Below are 24,605 nucleotides of genomic sequence, written 5' to 3'. Positions count from 1 at the left end.
TGGATTACACAAGTTTTTCACTTAGGGTCAACTCCCTCAACTCCAACTAAATATACTTTTCCTCCAAGTTTACATTGGTTTATTTCGATATTGCTGTTACCATTTAAATATTTTGGTACGATACAGTTGTGTTTAAAAGTATGTTTACAAAAATATGATTTAAAATTTTTAAATATTTAATATTATGTTGAAAATTATTATTCATGTTTTAAAATGTCCAAATATATATATAAAATAATAAAAAGTGTAAAATTATAGAGATAAAAAATAAATTTATCTTTCTAAAAGTGTTTTTTAACTGCAATCACATTTTTAAGGAGCCTTTCATTTAATTTGCAAAACCAAACTTTTTTACCACAAAGCTTAAAATTTCCATCCTATTTAACATTAAAGTTGTTATAAAATGAACCTTTTACTCAAAAGTAATTTTAGATCTCAATGCTAAACGCGACCATAGACGTGCCTCTAGTACCACAATTTTAATTATATCCCATTCTATCTTCTAAAAGATTAAATTAAAAAAAAAAAAGGGGAAATGCAATGTATATGTACATAAAAAATTATTTCATCTATTATTAATAGAGTTTTTAAATTTCATAAGCATGATTTAGTAGGATAATACATAGTTTTTAGAGTAAACTTTAAAAAATTATTTAAAAAATAAGACGTGTTAATATTTATTTAGTTTGTGAAATTAAAAATCATTGATAGTCAATCAAATACTAGTTCTATGGACATTACATATGCTAACACAAATAAATTTGGTACTCCATCTATCTTTTTTTTTTTTGATGTTTCAAAATTATATCTTATTTCTTTCTTTAAATATCTGAAATTCTTACTTTTTTATATTTTAAAACTATTTTATATGATTTTTTATTTTTTATATTAAAAATCTTGAAATTTTAATTTTATAAAAAATTTAATTTTAATATTAAATACATTAAAATTAAAACTTTTTTTAAACTCTGTAAAAATCAACACAAGACAAACAAATAGTGACGGGGGAGTAATATTTTTTCTAAGAAGAATAATTAACTATAAGGAAAAAAAAAAAGATTGAGCTTCTTATCTTAGTAAGAAGATATATATATATATATATATATAAAGGTTTCAATTATGTGAAATTTCAAATAGTTTGCTCCAAAATTAAAGTAACTGAAAATATTTAGATCAATTTATTTTTCAATAATTACGAGTGAAAGATTAGCAGATTGCTAAATAAAAGATGACATCTCACTTTCTTTATAATAATGGGTATTAAATGATCTATCTATTTAATGAAAGTTATTGACAATGAACTTTGATATTAATGTTTTGTGGAAAAACTTTAAATTATATAGCACAATATTTTATTATAAAATCATTAATCACTTATAAATTTAACATACATAAATATACATGTGTGTGATAATTCCTGTATCTTCATACGACAAAAATAACTCGATAAATTTTTTTCTCTAAATCAACCCTTTTTAATTTCAAAAACCTAATAAGAGATACAAAATAATCTTAAAATTACCTTATTAGGTAATTATTTTAAATTGTATGAAAATCAACATATTAACAATCGTGTCACTTATCGAATTTGATAAAATGTTATTGTAAATAATAAATTAGTCAACATTAAAAAGTATTCTAAGATCACTTGTTAGCAATTTTCAATTATTGAATGAAAGTTTTCAATCATAAACTATTATGATTAACCAAAAAAAAAATTATAAAAAAAAACCATAATTTAAAAATAAAGAGAAATGATTGAAAGTGTTTAAATTTGAATATTATATTTATTAAATGTAATAGTATAAATCAACCGAACTAACTAATCAAAATCTTATGTTTACCATAAACTTAAACCTAAAGTCACCCATTATGTTGAAAGTTGAAAGCATTACTCAGCAGATTGAAATGAATGACATTTTTTTACAAAATTGAATATATGATATCTTGAATGTAGAAAGTATGGATCGGTTTTGTTACAAAAAGACAGAAAATAGTAACGAAAGAGAAGTCAAATTCTACCAACCAAGACAATAATGAAAGTGTGGCATAATTCATAGTATTTTCCTGCAATAAAAGTCACCACAAATATTCATGACCCTTTTGCCTTTAGCAATCAAAGACGGATATTTCTCTGTATTGCACACATCATTAATTAGTTAGTACCCAACAAACCCAAAAATAATAATAAAAAAAAAAAAAACGTAAAAACTTCGTGCAAGTTTCAACCAAAGACATTAGTACCAGGATCCAATAAAAGCCTTGCTCTTCAAGTATGGTGTAAAAAATATTACACAATTATATTGACAAGAGTATTGAATTTTTATTTTAATAATCATAATTTAATTCATAATAATTTCAAATATTGATTACAACTTGCAAGATTATTGTTACTTATGTTGGATCAATTAGAATGCTGACGCTACTTTAATTTTGATTTTTTTAATTAACATTGACAAAGATTAAACCTTGGCTATTAAAATTAAGAACCGGTACCAAAAAACCATATAGATGTGAGCACTTAAAATAATAATAATATTATTATTATTATTATGAAATGGACACCTTTAAAATCTAATCAAGTTCGTAGAGTTTTTATATTTTAATAATAACGAAAACAAAAACAACTCATACAGCCACTTTCTGTTTAATAATTAGGAGGAGGAAAATTTTGAATTGGAAATCCTTAACTTGAAAATGATGCGTGACAACTATTACTAATGCCGCAATTTATAAAATTGATGGGTTTTGAACTTTTTAACTTTGCCGTGGGATTAATGGCAGTTTTGCTCCTAGGTCTTTTATTTTCATGCATGCTTATAATGTTACATGCATGCATGCCATGTAATCATTATTATTGTAATTGTGAAAATCAAAACATACAAATAACTTAAAAGGTGTTTTTGTAAGTTAGTTGGGTTCGATCACATTTTTAAAGTTTAATTATAACATGTTAATCAGAAAATAATAATAATAATATCATGAACTCTTATAATATTTTCGCGTCGAGTCAAACTTGATTTTCTTTGAAAATTTGACCAAGTCTACAATATATCAAGACTTCATCCTCCCATTACTTGTACTATTTATGTTTAATTTTTTTGGTTAAATATAAATAAAAAAGCAAGTAACTGAAGTTGCTTAGACATGATTCTATGATACTAACACTCTAAGCTCTATAAGATGCCTTACATCACGAAATCACTGAGGATCCTCAGCCCATCCCCTGCCATAATTATCATCTTCATGTGTGTATATACCTAATAAAATTTGTCAGACATTGATGTATATAATTATAATTTTTTTTAAATAACATGTTGGATTTTTTTTTTAAGATAAGATAAATTTTTAATTAAAAAATAGATAATCATGAATTTATTTAATATTCAAATTATTCAAATTATAATTATAAATCACAACAAAATAAATATATGCTTTTTAAATTAAAAATCTGAAATATAAATTTTAACTTTAATTTTAATTGTTTATTAAATAATCTTATTTACTAAATTATTTCATTATTAAAATCTTTCAACATGTTTAAAATTATAAATATTAAATTTATAAAAAATTTTCAACAACCTATTATATGCTTTTATCTTGATTTAAATCAAACAAAAATTATCTTTTTAAAAATATACGACGTTAAAATTTTAAATAATATTTTTATATTAAATCTCTAAATACTAAAACCATAAAAAAGATTACATTCATATTTATAGGCAAAAAAATTAATTTCATTTTTATCAATTATTATATCTATTTTAAATTTTAAAAAATCAGTTTAAAAATTAATTATTTAATATTAATTATCATTCAAGAGTTATTCTACATATTTAAGATTATAAATGTAGAATGTATTGGGTACATATGATTATGGTAAGATAAAATAAGATGATATTATAAATAGAATTAGACAAAATAATATCGTTCTATTTTATATTTGATATGTGTAAGGATTATGATAAGATAATTTATTTATTAATTAAATTTATCATTCTTCAAAATTTATACAATTTAAATTATTGATATAATTTTTAAAGGTATAATAAGACATATAAGTTTAATTTTATTGATTAAAAATAATTATCACGATTGAATCATCTTATATTAAAAGGATGATTAATCTTCATTATAATCATATTCTTTTAATTAGATACAAACTAAATATAATATAAGATTATCATCTTATCTTATCCTTCATCTCATACACCAGATCATAATGTATTATGTCAATTTTTTTTTATTTGCAACTTTTTGTATAACAATTTGATCAAAATTAGAAAAGCAAAGTATGCAAATATTTTTTTATTATTTAATTCATCATTCAACAATATATGTTTTAATTTTTTTAAGAAAAAAATATAATTTATTTTTATTTAATATAAGTTTGAAGGAAAATAAATATTATTATAATTTATTTTATTTGATATAAAATTGTAAATATTTAAATATTACTAAAAATAAGAATGTTGCAAAGTAAAAATAAATTTTTTCTTTTAAAATTTTTTTTCATAAGTAATATGTTAAATATATAAAATTTACATTTATTATAAAATATAAAATTTTAAATATAATTTAAAAACATTAATTTATATATATATACATATTAAATAAATAAGATCGTTTCATACATGGTTATATTCTAGTTTATATATATACATTTATTTGATACGGGGCTACAATTCTCCTAAGACTTAGGAGGTGTAATCATTATCCACCGTCCATCATGCTGTCAAAGTTTAGATCATCATTACACTCTAACATAGCCAGTATTTAAGTCTAACAAAAAGTAGATGGGAGTGAACCCATTAGGGACAGTTGGGAAAAAGGCTCAATAGAATAAAGGAGAAATTACATTTAATAATTTTAAATATGTTACAGTAATATAATATAAAATAATATAAAATATATAAAAATAATATTATTTAAAATTTTAATAAAATTTATTTGAATTTTATAAAAATAAAAAACATATTTTAATTTTTGTATAAAATGTTGTAAAATAATAATTTTTATATTATATATATTTAATATAAAATAAATACGATATAAATATTTAAATTATTAAATTTATTAAAATTATTTTATTTCATAAAATAAATACGATATAAATATTTAAATTATTAAAATTATTAAAATTATTTTATTCCATCGAGTATAATAAAGAAAATCTAAAATGTTTGTTATAATAATTTTTTTATTTTTAATTCAAATACTTTTTATTATAAATTAAAGATGTCAATCTTTTTTATACCAATTAAATTCTTTAATTCAAATAAGAATATAAATGAGTATTATATTATAGGTATGAAAATGATAATTATATGATTTTAAATTTTTATTAGATAAAAAAATAAAAAAATAATATAACATTCGTCTTATATTAGTACATTATATATATTTTTATATATTTAATAAATATATTTTTATTAAATAATATAAATTATTATTTTAAATTAATTAAAATAAATATATTTTTATTAAAAAAATATATAAATATATAAGATAAAAATTAAAAAAATATTTTTTTATTCTTTTAAAAGTTATAGATATAAAAATTACTTATACCAATTAAATATTTATAAAAATAAAATTAAATAAATTTAAAATATCTATTAGATATAAATAAAATAATAAATATAATATAAAAATTTGAAAATGAAGATAAAAAATATTTTAACTTTTTTCATACACTGCCTATTAGCATCATTGTTATAAATATATAAATATCAAATTTATTAATTTAAAATATTAATACGAAGGGTCCGTTTGTCTCAACAAAAAATTAATTTTGAAAATTATATTTCTGGTTTTCCGATGTTTGGGAGGTAAAAAAATATAAAGTCAACCAAAAAAGGTTTTCTGGTCAAAGCACCATTTTATGGAAGTTGTCTTCAATTTCTTAGTATGGAAAGACAATTTCTCTGGTAAGGCAGCAGCTCTTCTCTATGGTCTCACTAGTTCGTTTTAGAGCTGGCAATGGGGCGAAACGGATCAAATTTTTACTTTTTTCGCTTTTGATTCGAAGCTTTAATAATTTTATTCAATATTTGATCTGTTCATGCTCGGAAGATTTTAATTAAAAAACTCGATTTTGATCCATTAAGAGTATTGTTTTCTCAAATTTAATTATGTTAACTCGAATTTAATTTATTATCAATTTAAATTTATTAAAAATTTAATAAATTATAATCTAAATATATTACAAATATTAACAAATTTAATTAATTTTTAATTAAATGATATTATTTAAGGTATTTTTTAAATAATTTTTACAAAAAAATTAAATAAGATTATTCAAGATGTTTGTGATAAAAAATACCTTAAATAATTTATAAATCTTAAAATTTAAAAAGATTATTTAAAGTATTTTCTAACAAAAATATTTTAAATAATCTCTTATAAAAAATTGAATTAAGTTATTGAAGTTGTTTTTTATTAAAAGTCCTAAATCATAAATTTTAAACTCTAAACTCATAAAAATTTAAGAAGATTATTTAAAGCGTTTTTTTTTACAAGAACGCCTTGAATAACCTATATTAAATTTTTTATAACGGATTATTTAAGGTAATTTTGGATAAAAAGGCCTTGAATAATATTTTGTCATTTTCTTTTAGATTATTCAAGATATATTTTACTAAAAACGCCTTGAATAATTCACTTTAATTTTTATGAGATAATTATTCAAGGTATTTTTGACTAAAAACAGTTTCAATAACCCTATTAATTTTTTTGTAAGGGATTATTAAAGGTATTTTTTGAGTAAAAATATCTTGAATAATTTTGAATAAAAAATTAGAGGAAATTATTTAAGATATTTTTTGTAAAAAACACCCTTAATAATCACTTCATAAAAAATGAAGTAAATTATTAAAGTCATTTTTAGTTAGAAACATTTTGAATAACCCAATTAAATTTTTTTGTAAGAAATTATTAAAATCATTTTTGACAAAAAATACCTTTAATAATTCAAAAAAAGTAGATATTATTAAAGGTATTTTTGACCAACAATGCATTGAATAGTCCCTTATAAAAAATTTAATGGAGGTTATTGAAGACGTTTCTGCTAAAAAATGCATTCAATAATTCCCTTATAAAAATTTTTGGAGATTATTTAAGGTGTTTTTGATCAAAATTACCTTAAATAACCATATTTAATATTTTGCAAGAGATTATTAAATAAGTTTTTCATGCCAAATGTCATATATAAACCAAATTGTTTACCACCATAAATCTACAATTGACTTACATTTATTTTTAGACATAATTTTTAAAATGGTAATGACTATTTCATAATTTTTTAATCAGGTCAATTTTAAAAATAACGTTACTTTTTCCCTCCAAAATCTTAAAATACCACAAAGAGATGATGTAGGTTTTTAATTTCGAAACTTTGGATGCTGTTGGAAATTTGTCAATTTTTCTTGAAATTTGATTTTTTTGAATCAAACGTTAAAATTAAATATCCAATACTAAGATTTTAGGAGAAATTGTGTGAATTTTCCCGAACCAAACGCCTTCTTAGTAAATCAAAACTAAAAAATTCTTACCATAAATGATGAAATTATGAAATATATAAAACTTAATAAACTAAAATTCAAAGATAAAACAAGTTAATAACTAAAATTTAAATATAATAAATGATACAAGATAAACATTAAGAGTATTTTGATAAATATCCTGAGTCGAATCGAATTTCCTATAAATCTGATCTCGATTTGAATCCACTATTTAAAAAAATATAATAATTCGATCCAATTCAAAATATTTTTTTTCAAAAAAAATAAAATCATAAATAATGCAATTAGATCGAAATACGATGATTTCGGATTGATTTACCATCCCTAGCTCTCCCACGACAATATAACCAACAACCTCCGCAAACCAAGCAAACTAGCAACTCCAGTGGCCAAGATCAGCAACCACCAAACAACTGCCGACTCTTGTCAATTTTGTTATCCTCTAAATCCAAATCTCTGTCTCTAAACTTTTTATTTGTTCTTTGTTTCCATCAAGTATAACTAATATACCCACCTAAAAAGCATTGCAGACTTGCTGATTTGCACCCTCCAAGAAAGCTCATCCTTGATTTCCCTTATCAAGCTTTATGGGTTATAATCAAAAGCTAATCTAGCCAAGAACCCAAAAAAAGATCCCATCTTTTTCTAATTGTTATTTTTTTGTGCTTATTTTATGGGTTTTTATGAATTTAAAATGGGTATGTCTTAAGTTAAAGAAAAGTTTGGAAGAGAAGATGAATAATGAAGAAAATGTTCGTATTTTCAGTTGAAACAAACATCAGAAAAAAATTTTCTTCAAAGAAAATTTTTTATTTTTTGGAACTTGAATTCCAGTTAACAAACGCAGCCGAAAATTATTATGGCATCTTTAGAACTTTCGTTGACAAAATCAAGTTGAGGCAGTTGTTACTTTTCAAGCAGCCCAACCAAGCAATACCGTCCACTCCCACCAAATCAAAGCCCAAAAGGGCCCAAATCAAACTTAACTCTACTATAACGTCGAGCTCTTCAAATGCACACTGATTGGGTAGGGGATGTTGCTTGGGCACCCAATTTGGTGTTTACCGAAATCTAGTATCGCAAGTGCGTCACAGGATGGGATGGAAAAATGATTATATGGACCGTGGCTAACAAAGGGGGTCATAAGAGTTTAATACCAATGTATATAAAGATTTGTATATTTGTATAATATAAAATATTAAATTTTATATAGTTATATTTTATTTTATATAAAAATTATATATATAATTTGTATTGACATTAAAATATAAAATATATTTTATAATTTTATTAAATTCATATATAATTTTTATTAAAATTTTAAATCGTATTATTTTTATTTATTTTTCTGATATCATATTTTAAATTATCAAGTATTCTACAAAGTGTCATTGACAGGAAACGTATTGGCTACTTGTGGCTGATGGATGGGAGCAACAACGTGACATTGTGGAAAGATGTCAATGGGGAGTGACAACAGGTGACTGTTGTTAAGCCATGGCACTGATAGTTTATTTTTCTCTTGTAATATCGGCCATGTTTTAATTAGAACATATTTAGTTACTTGTGTGAGAACTATCAGGTTTACTGTTTTATACAGCCTATATATTTTAGAACTAAAATTTTGAGCTTAAACTTCTGTAGAGTCCTTGCTAATTATGAAAGTCGACGTAGTTTGCAGACTATGTTCTCGTTAACAAAAAATGCAGAGTCATTGCTATGGCACATTTGGATTTCATTGTACTTTCATTGAGATGCGATTGCATTTATTATATTAAATTTAATGAGATTTATTTGATATAAATTTTTCATTAAAATTTTTTAATCACAATTATAATAATTATTTTTTCAATTACAGTTACAATAGTTATTATTATTATTTTTAATTTCATTACAATCAATTTCATCGTCCTTTCAAATGAAACCTTAGTTTGTTTATATGTTATTTCTATTGCTAATATCTCATAAATTTTATATGTTTATTGCACTTGTCAATTTGATTGATATATTTAAGTATGAATTTAATTTTGATAAAAAAAATTGTAACTTAAGAATAAGAAAAAATATTAAAAGTATTGGAAATCGAATTTCAAATTTAATTTGCATCAACTAATTAAATAAATTTTAAGTTCACTTGTGAATCTAATTTGCTTGTAGGTGTTTATCACTTTTGTCTCGGGCTAATGTAGTTACAACTTTCGGGGGAAAAAATGTAGCTATAACTGATATTTCTTTTTAAATTATTTTCTTTTGTGAGCTGTTATTTTAAATGTTTTTAAAGCTTTACACGTTAGCAATGAGGCAATCGGAAGGTTTTTGTGGATGCATTTTATTAGGTTCAAGGACATTACCTGTTGAATTGAAATTTAAGATGGATTTCTGGCAAAAATCAAAATGAAAACACAGTACTTTTTTAAAATGAAAACACAGTACTTTTTTAAGGTATCATCATTTGTGAGAAATTAGGAACTTGCTTCATTTTATAATTAAGTTATAATGGGATTCAAGGTGTGCCCGATCAGATCAGAAGTGAGATGTTGGCTGCAATACACGTCTATACGAAACATTTAGAGACTGCAAACTTCAAAAGATGGGTAGAAAAAAGGGGAAAGATTTTTTTCTGCTTACCCAAACTAAACTCTGCAAACATTTAAGCTTCATTTGGTATAAATCTATTTATTTATTACTATTAGAAAATATATACAAAAAAGTGATGAGTATCGGTGTCGCAAATGTTATACTGGAAAGAGTTTATGATCTTACTTATGATGACCTTAATTAATCTTTAGATTAGTCAATGTATGTTTGCTATTAGAAAATTAGTCATTTTATCTCGCATGTTGTCACGTGTTTCAATGCAACTGAAAAGGAAGAAAATGATAGAAAATTTTATTCTAATAACTTGTATTTTACAATAAAGTTTAAAACTTATTTATATAGAGATAAAATGTTACCAAATAAAAAATATAATAAATAAAAATATTGACTAAATCAATTCCTCTAATCACTAAATCAATATTTAATATTCTCTAAATCAATATCAAATTAATATCTAATATTTTTTAAATCAATATTAAATCAATCTAAAATATTACTGGAACTAGAATAATATCATTAATCTAAAATATTATCAGAATATTACTAGAATATCATTGACATCCCCCGCAAACTCAAGATAATAATGTAAAGACCAATTTGAGTTTGAAATCTTGGACAAGAAATTGACCAGGTGGATGCGATTTGGTGAGGATATCTACTTTTTGATCAGCATTGGTAACTGGAACAAGTTGAAAAGTTTAAGCAAGCAGATGGTGACGAATGAAATGACAGTCAATTTCAATATGTCCAATACACTCATGAAAAATATCATTGTGAACTATTTGAATAGTATTTTGATTATCACATAATATAAGAGTACTAGAGTAATTAGAAACACTTATATCTTGAAGTAGCCATCGTAACTATAGAAGTTTTGATCTGACATCTACAAGAGCTCGATACTTAGCTTCAGTGCTAGAATGGGACATCATAGATTGTTTTTTTACTTCGCTAAAAAATAAAAGAAAAACCAATAAAGAAATAGTAACCTGTGGTAGAACGACAATCAATAGGATCTCATGCTTAATCAGCATCAAAATAACAATGCAAGTCTAAAGAGGAACTAGAGGAAAAATGCAAACCATGGAACATGGCACCCTTGCCATATTGTAAAATTTAGAGGATAGTAGCAAAATAAGTAGATCACAAAGCAAATACAAATTGATTAACTAAATGAACAGTATAGGCAATATTTGGACAAGTAATTGTCAAGTATATGAAACTACCCACGAGAGTTTGAGACAAAGAAGGGTCTAAAAATGGTGTACCATCAGAAGGAGAAAGCTTTAAATTCTATTTAAGTGGTGATGATGCAATCTTGCTATCAGTTAAACCCGTTCGAGTAATAAGATCAGAAGCATTCTTTGTTTAAAACAAATGTAAGCTATTAGAATCATTATGACTTCAAGGTTCAAAAAAATAACTCAAAGGTCCAAGATCTTTCATCTTAAACTTAGAATGAAGAAAAGTTTTTAGAACTTAAATACCATTTGCATCATTGCTTATAATGATTATGTCATCCATATAAAATAAGAGAAAAGTAGTACTGTTTTTAATAATTCGAGTAAAAAAAGAAAAATCATGATTACTAGATGTAAAATTAAGTTGTGCAATAGTGATACTTAACTTCGAGAATCAAGTTCTAAGGGCTTACTTAAAACCATATAAAACATGTTGAAGACAACAAACCATGTTAGAAGGTATAAACGAACCATGAGGTGGCTTCATATAGACTTTTTCGATAAGATCACCATTTAAGAAGGCATTTTTAACATTTATTTGAAAAGTTACCATTTTTCAGTTGCATTAATAGCTAATACTGAACAAACAGATATGAGACGAGCAACTAGAGTAAAAGTCTATTCATAGTTAATGCCATATTGTTGTGTAAATCCTCAAGCAACAAAACGAGTTTTGTAACATTTCACTAACCCATTATATTGAGTCTTGATTTTGTAGACCCATTTAAAATCAATCATTGACTTATCAGAAGGTCGTTTAACAATATCCCAAGTATGAGTTTTCCCAAGAGCTTGTGGTTTATAAGATTAGAGATAGCTTCACAAAAATTATGAGGTTCATGTAATATGGCTAAAGCATAATAATAGTAAAAATCATGAAATTGAGTGTTAGGTTCCCTTACCCTGGTAGAATGACAAAGTAGGGGCAGTATGTATGGTGAAAAGATAACTGTATCAATAGAAGTCTTAGTTAGATCAGACATAGTAGGAGTGAAAAAAGATGGATCACTGTTTGAGTCAGAGGTACCTACAATAGTCTTCTCATTTAAAAAAAAAAATCATAAGATGAATCTATAAAAATACATGACAAAAAACATGGTGAATTTGATGAGGACACACTAGTAAACTTTTTATGTTTCAAAAAAATTACATGTCTTGAGATACGAAGACATTTAGACGCTAGATCATAACACCTATACCCCTTGTGTTCTATACCATAATCCAAAAAACAACTCAATCTAGCTCTAAGTTTAAGTTTAGTTATTTCATGAGTAGGAAGTAGAACAAAGCAAGCACATTTAGAAACTTTAAGAGAATGGTAATCAAGTACTTTATTGTATAGACACTCATAAAGAGATTGTATGCCTAATATTGGTGTGAGAACATGAGTAATAGTGTAACTAGTAATAAGAGCAGTTTCACCTCTAAAAATGTTCGAAAGGGAAAAAGAAATGAGAAGGGCATGAACTGTGTCAAGAATATGACGATATTTTCTTTCAGCTCGATTATTTTATTATTAAGTATATGGGTAAAACCTATAAAGAAGAGTCCCATCATTTTTTAAAAAGTTACAAAACTCAATTTCTGTATATGTAGCAATATTATCAAACTTAAAGATTTTTATTTTTCTAGAAAATTGAGTTTGTATCATGTTATTGAATTCACAACAAAAATGATAAAAGTTTAGTTCTTTATTTGAATAAATATATCCAAGTATAATATGAGAAATCATTAATAAATATAACAAAATAACGTAAACATCTTAAAGTTGGTGTAGGAGCTGGACCCCAAATATCATAATGGACTAAATTAAAAGAAACAGATGAGATGAATCATTTTTATTAAAAAGTAAAGAACTTTGCTTTCCAAGTTGACAAGACAAATAATTAAAAATATTATGAAAAACATTACATAAGACACCAGTGAAAACAAGTGACTTTATTCGAGAAATAGATGCATGTCATAGCCTAGAATGCCATAAATCTAAAGAAATTGAAAAGTAGATTGTTTGAGAAATAACAATAGTAATCAAATGTTATGAAATTTTTAAAGTTTTAAGCTCAAATAGTGTACTAACCTTACGTCCTGTCCCAATTTTCTGACCTGTTTGAGGATTTTGCATAATATAGCTATATCGTTGTGAAAAATCAAGACCAAAGTCATAGAGTTGGCCAACAGAAAGCAAATTTACGAAAAGATTAAAAATAAGATAAGTGTCAGATATACATAATTTTGAGATTTCAATATTACCAATGTGGCTAACTTTTAAGATAGGTTCATTTGCTATTTTAATGATTGAATTATTAGGTACAAGTATCTTGTTTTTGAACAAAGAAAGATCAGCAATCATATGATTTTCATAGGTAGTATCAAACAACCAAACATTATTGATGTAGTAACAAACATAGCAGGAACATGAGATCAAGATAATACTTGATTGAGCAAAGTTTGAAGATCAGTGATGGAGATTATAATGGTCTAAAAAAAAAACTCAGAAATGTTTGGTTCAATTATTGTTGTCGCAACAATCTTGTTAATGCGAGAATCAAAAATTAGACTACTATTATGATAATATTTAGCTTTACATTTCTAATGGGATGATTAGTCCTCCCATGTCATGAGAAAGACTTGTAAAAAGTAAAGCTAGTACTTTTATGAGGAGAACATCACTTTCATTCTTGAATTCTGGCTTAAAATTTTCATACATAACCCACAAATGTTGCATTTTAAAATAAAAATCATCAATCAATTGACCTGGTTTTTAATAAATATGAGATAATGTGGTCAAAATATGATATTGATGAGTAAGGATCATAGATTTGTATGTGTGGCAAGAAAATCTCAAGCATCTTTAGCAAGTTCAAATCATCCAAAGTATACATTGATAGAAAAAATAGTAGTGTTAGTGAATCATATTAGAATTCGATGATTCTTACTTTCCCATTTCTCTAACCAGTTTACAAATTTATTATCAATTTTTTTTTCTGCTGCTTTGCATTTTTTGATAACAATAAACCATAATTTTATTCTTTTTAGATAATTACACATAGCCATAGCCCACCTATTATAGTTATTTTCATCAAGGATAATTGAAATTTGTTATACATTTTCTTATTGAATACCTACCATTAAGCTTTTAAAAAAAATGAAATTGAAATGCGAGAAGTTATGAGTATTGATATAAAAGATGAATCTTGAAGATGGGAAGAAAAACAAAAAAAAAATTGAAACGCGAAAGCAAAAATGAAGTTCAAAATGAAAATTAACTAAGGATAAGAATAAGTAAATATTGATTATTTCAAGGTGATTTACGTTCAGAATGAGTCATGAAATCACTCTGATACTATAAAAAATAAAAAAATGATGAAAACTTTATTATAATAACTTTTGTTTTACAATGAGACTTAAAACATATTTATACAAAGGTATAATGTTACAAAATACAAAATACAATAAATGAAAATAATGACTATATCAATTTCATAATCACTTAATCAATATTTAATATTCTCTAAATTAATATCAAATTAATCTAAAATATTACTAGAATATTATTAGAATAATATTATCAATATATAATATTACTAAAATATTATTAAAATATCATTGACAGCAGCAAGTTACATGAAAAAAATGATTTGCATCCTACCCTTTGAATAAAAAAAAGTACATCAATCACTTAGTTAAATGCTTGAATGTATTTGCTTTTGTATCTTAATTCTTGTATTATATTTATATGTACTTCCATGCCTGAATTCATTTAAAGAAATGTTACTTGTTTGTAAGATGATGATATTTGAAAAATATAGTTAACAAGATCAAAAGCTAATTAAGTTTAAGGTCTTTTTTTATGCTAATTATGAGCTTGATCTAGTTAAGCTAAGATTAATATTAAGAATTCCTTGATAACCAACCACTATTTCATATGCAAAAATGAGTATAATGTAGTTACATTTATCAATATAAATATTTTGTTTTTGCTTTTGATCTTATCATCTACGATTTTATATTCAAAATGACTACTGCTAATTAAAAAAATTAGGGCAATAATTAAGGTGTTTTTCAAAGACGAGGCTTTTAGAAATATCAAATGGGTGGGCGGGGACTAAAAGGCATGTGCGGAGCTTGCCATCCACGTGTTACCACTTTGCACGTGCTGCCATGTTCGTTTCAAATAGATACGGGGAAGGAATATCGCATGTGTCAGAAGGCCAAGTCTAAAAAGCATCTAAGGAAATTGGTGACTCTCAAAATTAAATTAATTCTAGCCGCGTGGAATTTGACCCCACACTTTCTCTACCGACTGTTAAATAAATCGAATAAATAAACATATATTTATAATTAGATTATAATATGTGCAATGCATAAAATAATTTTATTTATTTAATATAAATATATATAAATTAGTTTTTTTTAATTATATTCAAATCTTTAAAACTCATAACATATATAAATTATATATATATTTACTTGTCATTAAAAAATAAATTTTTTAAAAATAAAAAAGAAATTATGTCTTTCTTTCGGATATTTTTAATTACAATAATATTTATAAACTTGTAAAATTATATTAAATAAAAATAAATTATGTCTTTTTAAAAATATATATATATATTATTGAATGATAAATTAAATAATAAAAGAAGTATTAACACATTTTAACTTTAGTAATCTTGACTAAATTATTATACAAAATATGAAAAATATGTGAAAAAAATAAATTAAAAAAATATTATTTTTCATAAGAATGAAACTATAATAATAATAAAATATATCTTAGAAAAAATTTATAAACAAAAAAATTGCAATAGTAATAAAATATACCTTAAAAAATTACTGAAAAAATAAAAAAATTAATGTATAACACATTATATTTATAATCTTAAATTTGTAAAAAAATTCTTTAGTAGCAATTAGGATTAAATAGATAATTTTTAAATTAATTTTTAAAATTTTAAAATGGATATAATAAGTGATAAAGATAATATTAAAATTTTTTGTATTTATTTGAAATATAAATTTAATAATTAGAGTTCAAATGGATATAATCATTTTGATAATCTTATTATTTAAATATTTAAGATGAAAATTTTTTGAATTTTTAAATCTTACATAAAATTGCTTGAATTTTTAATGTCTTACATAAATTTTTTAAAAATATAATTTTTTAAATCAAGATAAAAAAGATTGTTAAAAGATTTAGATAAACTTAATCTTTGTAATTTTTAAACATATTTGAAAGATTTTGATAATTAAATAATTTTTTAAAAAAGGTTATTTGGTAAACAACTAAAATTATTTATTAAAAAAATAATTTCATATTTCATATTTTTAATTTTAGAATATATATCTCTAAATTGATTTGATTTTCAATTATAATTTAAATAATTTTGATATTTGAATAAATTTAAAATTATTTAATTTGTAATTAAAAGAAATTATCTTATTCTTTTAAAAAATTATACTATGTATCATTTAAGAAAATTGTCTACATATGCGCTTATGTGGCAAACATATTTGTATATGTTGTTATATAATATATATATATATATATATATTAGATTTATTATTTATTTTTTAAAATTATTTGTATTTTGTTTATATTTAATGAAAAATAATTTATTATACTTGAGTTTGATTTACTTAAATGATGAAATATTTATATTCGTTTTGTGTTTAGTTTAGTTTAATTAAATAAAATAGTTTATTGATAGTAAATAATATATTAAAAAATATATAAATATGTATATAAATAATAAATAAATTTAAATAAAAAATATAATTAAATAATTAAAAATAAATGAACATAAATAATAAAATAGATTAAAAATAAAAATGTTAGGATAATAAAATAAAAAATAAAAAATAATTTTATTATTATTAAAAAAAATAAATATAAACAAACACTAAATAAATTTATTTATAAATATAAATTAATCAAATAATTTTTTTTAATATTTATTTCATTTAATAAATAAATATAAATATATTATTCAAAATTATTTATTTAATTTAATTAATTAATTAATTAATTAAAATTAAACATATTTTAAAATAATTTATCAAAAATTATGTTCATTACACCAGCCTTTCCGCCGTTTGTTATTAATCTTTCTTAAATCCCAGTCCCAAAAAAAAAGGAAGTTACATGGTGGCTTACAGCTCCACCTCGTTTTTGTCACGTCTCCATGGACCCCGCTTACCTTCTGAAAAAAAGTTAATTTAAGAGACTGTGTTTTTTATTATTATTATTATTTTTTATTTTGTTATAGCACAACAATAAATAAGTGATGGTAAAATGTAAATATAACAATAATAATAAAAAAGAGTGGGAATAGAAATACTGCGTAATTAGAGAACAAACCCTATCCATAATCCATATTACCAATTGGATGTCTAACTCTAAAATGGGTTTAGTGTGGAATGAGTTGGGCCATCTGACTCGTATTTTATTTTATTAATTTATGAAAGGGTGAATTTTATTTTGAAAGAAAATAATTTGATTTAATTACTAAATTAAATATTTGAATTTTTTAAATATCTTCATATTTATTTTTTATTTTTTATTTCCAAATATTTAATTTAGTAAAAATATCGAGCCAAAATTCAAGTATTAAACTAAAAAATTCCATGTGAATTCTCTCAAGTCTTAACAAATGTTTTGAAAGCATTTATTAAGATTATAGTTTGAACAAAAAATTCATTTGACACATTAAAAAAACTAAAAAATGAATAAATTTTACAAGCTAAACAAATTTTTAGAAAATAATTTACCAAATTCATTTTATAAACTATTAAAAACTTCTTTTTTTTTTGGTTTGTAGTACTCTTTTATACCATTTTGTTTAACAAAATAATAATTTAAAATATAATAGATAATTTTCCATTTTGACGAAGGGAGAAGAGAAAATATAAAGAGAGTATTTCGATTTTCACTCAGCTAACTTTATTTACATGGAAATTTTTACAGAATTTACTACGGTAAAAAAAATGAAACTACCTCTATCATAAGGTGGCCTTTTTGTTTGATGGGGGGAAATGAGAAATAAGTTAGAACGTTAAATTTGTAGCCACGTGGAAGAGATCATGACCGTCCTTTATGATTAAGATGAGCTGTAACCATCGTGCTTAAACGTGGTTAAGGAGCAAAATAACTGGTTATGATTGGCCAAATGGAGGTAGAAATGCACAATTAATTCAGCTCAAAAAACAAATGTTTTATAGAAGACGGCACAACAAAAAAACAAGTAAAATAAAAATGCCAGAAGAAGCACGGTTCCCCAGAGAAAAAAAAAATTGCAAACGGCGAAGGTATCCGGCTGTAAACCTGGACACTAATAGAGGGGGAGGTTGGGGGGGGGGGGGTGGCTTATCACTCGATAAAACCTGCAAAGCATCGATTCTTACTTTCCTAGCCCTTTCGGGGGTTGAATTTAGTTAACCACTTCACTAATTAATCGCCAATGGTTTCGTTCAATTTTAATTATATGTATTTTTATTTTATTAAAAGATATGCTTAATTTTTGTTTTAAATAAGGTTGAGAGTTCAATTCATTTTTGATGGATTTCGATTTTATTTGATTTTATAAGGTCAATTTTTTTTGTTTTTTTGAAAATCAAATTTTGAGTTAAGTTCAGATTTTAGGTAAATTCGACCTGATCCGATATAATATAAAAATTATTTTTTAATTAATTATTTATATATTTATATTTTAAAAATAATATTTTATTAATTTTGGATTAAATCATATTATGTACGATTTATACAATATCAAATCAGATCGGATTCGAATATTAAAAAAATAAAAAAATTTTGAATCGAATCAAATTCAAATTTTATGATTATAAAATTTGATCAGATTTGGGACGAGCAAAAACTCACTTCGACCCGACCTGTTACCAACCTTAATTTTAAATTAAAAAAAAAACAAGCATAATAACATGTATAGTAAGTATAGTAAAATTTAATTAATTATACAATTTTATTTTAATTTTGCATATATTTTAATAATTTATTTTAATATATCTAATGGATGAGATTAAACAATTTCTTCCTATTCTTACTTGTTTTTCTCATCTCTTAAATATATTAAAATCAATAATTAAAAAAAATGTAAGATTTTTTTAATTTGATATTATGTAAATCAATCTCTCATAAAAAAAAAAAATAGTAAGTATATGGATTTATACAAAAAAAAAAAAAAACTCACTCTATCCCATTTTCTTTGTCATCTTTACTTTTTGAAAAGTCTAAAAATTATGTTCTATTTTATTTAACATTTAAAACTCTTTTTTTTATATATTTTAAAATTATTTTTTATGAATTTTTTTATTAAAAATCTTGAAACTTAAATATTTTTTTAAATTTAATATTAAATACATTAAAATTAAAATTTTTTTTTAAAAATTCTATGAAAATCAATAACACTCAAATAATTTGAGACGAAGGGAGTAGTAAGTATATATATTATTAAAGTTGCTTAAAATATAAATAACTCTTCATTTAGGGAACGTTTGTTTTCGAGGAAAGTAAGATTTTTGCTCGGAATCTTACTTTTCGTACTTTAATTTTTCAGTTTGGTTCACTGAATATGATTTTTAAAATTTTTAAAAATTCCCTATAGTGTTAAAGAAGGGGAAAGTAGGGGGGAGAAAAAATTTTCGCTACTTGAGGTCTTTTAAAATTCCAGAGGGAAAAGTAAAATTTTTTTTCATTTGTCATTACTTAATGGCATTTTCGAATTATATAGACAATGTTATTTATCTTAAAAATATAGTAATTTTTTTTATAAAATATTATAAAAAAAATTTTCTAAATATATTTTAAACTTAAATATGTTTTTTTGATTAAAAATGTGGTCTTTATTATATTTTCAATAAAGATTATGTTTTTAAAATTAAAAACATTATCTTTGCTGAAAATATATTATAAAAATTATATTTTGTTTTTTTTTTTATATTTTACTTGTTGATATGTTATGATAATTTTTTTTTCAAAGTTTTATAGTTTCAACAAAAATTATGTTTTTTAAATAAAAAAGTAGTTTTTGTTCATATACACAACGTTTTTATGTAAAAAATTAATCTTTTTTATGTTTCAAACAATGATTCAATGCTATTGAAATGCCTAACAAAAACTATGATTAAAAACATAATTTTTATTAAAAATATAAAAAAATTATTTTTTTGAATTTAACAAAGATAATATTTCTAAGATAAAAACGTAATCTTTATAAAAAATATAAAAAATTATATTTTCAAAATTAAATAGGTATAACATTTTTTAGATAAAAAACCTAGTTTGTTAAAAATGAAAAAAAATCAGAATTCAATAAAAACGATGTTTTAAAATAAAATTACGATTTTTGTTAAAAATATATATAAAAAATTATTTATAAAAAATATTTAATATATTTTGAGAAATATATAGTTGAAAATAAGACAATATGTTATTTATATGTCATGTGTTATTCACATATCACATATTATAAATGTCACATGCTATTCATGTGTCATTAAAGTTAATATGATAAAATACTTTGTTAGATGATCTTATATTCTTTTAAATCAAATATAAAAATATTACATTTCTTAAGTTAATAAAATTTAAAAATCGCACATTCTTTTTCAATATTACTTTCTCTCAAAATCATTTTATCCTCTAAAATTTAAGAATTTATAAACCAAATACTTCTTTAAAAAAAATGTTAAGCAATATTGATAGATAAGGTGATATTTACAAAAAATAAGTATAATTAATATTTAGTTTATTATTGATTTTGATGACAATAATGTATTAAATGTAAAAACTTTGAAAAAAAAAGCTATACTTATCTTTTGAGATTTGATAAAAGAAAAAACATTTACTCCATTAGTTTGAAAATACACTATTACCCTGAGGTTTGATATAAAAAAAAAACACTTAACCCCCTTGAAATGTAATTAGTACATTTCATTTTATGGGAGTTAATGTATTTTTAACCAAATTTCAAGGTAAGATGACCTCTTTCAAACTAAAATAAGGTAAGTGTATTTTCTATCAAATTTTAGAATAAGTGTATTTTACCTAAATTTTCTTAAAATAATGTTTTTATATTCCGTTAAACAAATTATTTATTTAAAATAAATTTTTTACTAAATTCAAGAAAGAATAATAAATTATTAATAACAAAATATTTTCTATAAATATCACTATAAGCATGCTATTAATGTATTTTATTTTAAAATATATTTTTATTAATATTTTCTTCTAAAAAATGTAAAATTTTTAATAAACTTAATATTTAAATAAATAATTCTTATTTTCCGTAATAATACCAATTAAGAGGGGGAGGTTTTAAAGTGGGGAAGTTAAAGCACCCAAGGAAGGTAGCTTGAATTTTGAAGGGAGGGTAACAGTTGTCTGTGGCCTATCTGTTGCCCTTTCAAGTGACAGCTGCCACAATTATTCCTAGCTACATCTTACACTTTGTTGAAAATCATCTTGCTGTATTTTTTTTTTTTTTTTTTGTCTTTCTTGGGAACTTTTGTTAACTAGAAATCTATATATATTCAAACAAAGAAAAACTAAAAGCTTCACATTTTTTTTTTACGAATTTTTAAATTTATTATTATTGTTTTGAATTAACCTTATTTATCAAAATTTAGAACAAACTTTATAAGCTTTTTACTATTATTATTTTTTGCTTTTATGTTTTGTAATATCAAACTATTAACTATTAAATAAAGCCTCCATTTAACATATTTAAAAAAAAAAAGTCTCCAATCATTTTACAATTTATTGGCTAATGAATTGAAATTGCTGTTCTAAGTTGTAAGGATCATTTTAAGAAATCTTATTTATTTCCTCAAAATTTTAACACTAGATTTTTCTTTAGTCTTACAAAAGTGAAACCCATCGGAGCTTGGATTTTTTAATAATGTTGAATAAGTTTTTTCATCTTTTTGTTTTTTGATGACGTATTTTTTGCAAATTAAGCTTTGATTTTGCATCATCAACATTTTCTCCATATGTTTTTCATATTCAAAGTGAATGAATGTGCCTACTCTTATATTAAATGATAAATGAACAACCTTAAAAGACTAAAATTGAAAGCTTAAAAAGAGTAATACCAATATTTATCTATTAAGTGTTTTTTTTTTTAAAGATGATGTAATTTGAAAATATAAAAAAGAAATTAAAAATATTATTAATTGAATTCTAAATTTATTAAATATTTTTTTTAAAAAATAATTTTATGAAATCGATAAATTCATCTACTTACTAAATTTTAAAATTATTTTGAGTCCAAAGAAGCATTAATTACCTAGCTTTGAAGTTAGCCCAAATCACTTTTAGGGTTAAAATTACCCAATTATTCAAATTTGTTTACCTTTGTCTAAAGCAATGCTACCTACACTTTATAAGGTCAAAGCGTACCATTTGCCAACTCATAACTTCACCAAATCAAAACAAAAACCAAACCAAGAAAACCCCAAAGAAGTTAGTAAAAACCCCTCCAATAAAACTAAAAAATACTTTGAAGTAACATATTTTACTTTCCAAAAAAAAAAAAAATTCTTAACATAATTTAATTTAATTAAGTTTAAATAAAAAACCCCTTTAAGGAGCTTGCAAGTCACTTTTCATTATTATTAAATTAATTCCCTGCTTGCATGTAAAAGATGCTCCAATTTCCTCATATTTACAATTCTGCCCTTCCCTTCACTGCTCAAAACCCACTCCTCCTCCTTCATTCTCCACTCTCTCTATCTCAGACATCAAACCTTTCTCTCTCTAAAGCCTGTTTCTCATTTTTTAGCTCTAAAAATACCAGAAGTGCGTTACTATAGCTATACCTTTTTCATATATACGTATATAGGAAGAAGTTGTACATTGTAAGGCTAAATGGAGGCGGGGAACTTCTTCGTAAAAGGATACTACGGCGGCTCAACAGGCGGTGATTTATCGCTGGAGAAAAGGATGTCCTCGGAGCAAAAGCCTACGGAGAATTTTACCGTCGACGATCTCCTCGACTTCTCCAATGAAGACGCCGTTATCAGCGACGGCTTCTTCGACAATGTCGCTGGCAATTCCACCGATTCCTCCACTGTCACATGCAATTCCTCCGTTTCCGGAGGCGATAACCACTTCTCCTCCTCCAATTTACCTCACTCCTCTCAGTTTTCCGGCGAACTGTGCGTTCCGGTAAATAACAAAACAAAATATTCTGGTAGATTTTCTTAATTTTGCGTCTTTTTATAAAAAAAAAACTGTAAAAATAGATAAATACTCGTTTTTTTTCCTCCCAAACAAACACTCGTTTCTTCTAAACCTACTGAATAATAATTTAATTAAAAATTCGACTTTTTTTAAAGTAAGTTTATAATTGAATTTTGGAAAATAAATTTCTTTTTATTTTTTGTTTGCAGTGTGATGACTTGGCGGAGCTTGAATGGCTCTCAAATTTCGTTGAGGACTCGTTCTCAATAGTCCAGAATTTACAAAGCAACGTCCAGATTTTCGCCACGTCGAAATCACGCACACCCATGTCCTCCTCTTCAGGTAACCGACCCGATTCCTTAATTCGGAGCCCAACCAACCCAATTTTCCAACACAGCATTCCGCTTCCGGGCAAGGCCCGGTCAAAACGTTCACGGGCCGCCCCGTGCGATTGGTCGACACGACTCCTCCACCAAACCCCGAAATCCACAGGCCAGAAGAAAAGGGAGAACCCGAACGCCAATTCGGAGTCGCAGGGCCGGAAATGTTTACATTGTGCGGCGGAGAAGACCCCGCAATGGAGGACCGGGCCGATGGGTCCAAAAACGCTTTGTAATGCGTGTGGCGTAAGGTACAAGTCAGGTCGGTTGGTGCCCGAATACCGACCCGCTGCAAGTCCGACATTTATGTCGACAAAGCATTCGAATTCGCATAGGAAAGTTTTGGAGCTTAGGAGGCAAAAGGAGTTGCAAAGAGCACAGCATCAACAGTTTATTAACCAAACTTCAATTTTCAGCATATCCAACGGTGGTGGTGGTGATAATTTCTTGATCCATCATCATGGTGGTCCCACTTTGCGGCAAATAATTTAGTTAGAATTTCAAAAGAAGAAAAAAGCTTCTAAAAAGAATTGTAGCCCTTTCCGAAATTTTAGACTTAAAAAAAAAAAAGAAAGAAAAGAATTTTGTAGTTCAATTTGAAAAAACAAAAGGGAAAGTGCAGTCCTAATTGAATTTTGCCCATTTGGCAGATTTTAGAATT

At 24.1% G+C, this 24,605-nt stretch overlaps 1 protein-coding gene across 1 annotated transcript; it reads left to right on the top strand.

Moving 5' to 3' along the window:
• The first annotated feature begins 23,103 nt into the window (after nt 1-23,103).
• On the top strand, nt 23,104-24,605 carry LOC111278737 (GATA transcription factor 4-like). Its single transcript, XM_022865361.2, has 2 exons — nt 23,104-23,549; nt 23,774-24,605. The coding sequence occupies exons 1-2, from the start codon at nt 23,250-23,252 to the stop codon at nt 24,434-24,436; spliced, it is 963 nt and encodes a 320-aa protein (XP_022721096.2). The 5' UTR covers nt 23,104-23,249; the 3' UTR covers nt 24,437-24,605.

This window comes from Durio zibethinus, chromosome 8, assembly GCF_047325235.1.
Source record: "Durio zibethinus cultivar Kanyao isolate XHJ-2024 chromosome 8, ASM4732523v1, whole genome shotgun sequence".
NCBI lineage: Eukaryota > Viridiplantae > Streptophyta > Magnoliopsida > Malvales > Malvaceae > Durio > Durio zibethinus.
This window is presented reverse-complemented; position numbering and strand designations above follow the sequence as displayed.

What these genes read in the sequence shown, in the direction of transcription:
- LOC111278737 (XM_022865361.2), top strand. Translation starts at nt 23,250, where the DNA reads ATGGAGGCGGGGAACTTCTTCGTAAAAGGATACTACGGCGGCTCAACA. An exon ending in CCGGCGAACTGTGCGTTCCG is followed by an intron (nt 23,550 to 23,773) that starts GTAAATAACAAA and finishes TTTTGTTTGCAG; the next exon opens with TGTGATGACTTGGCGGAGCT.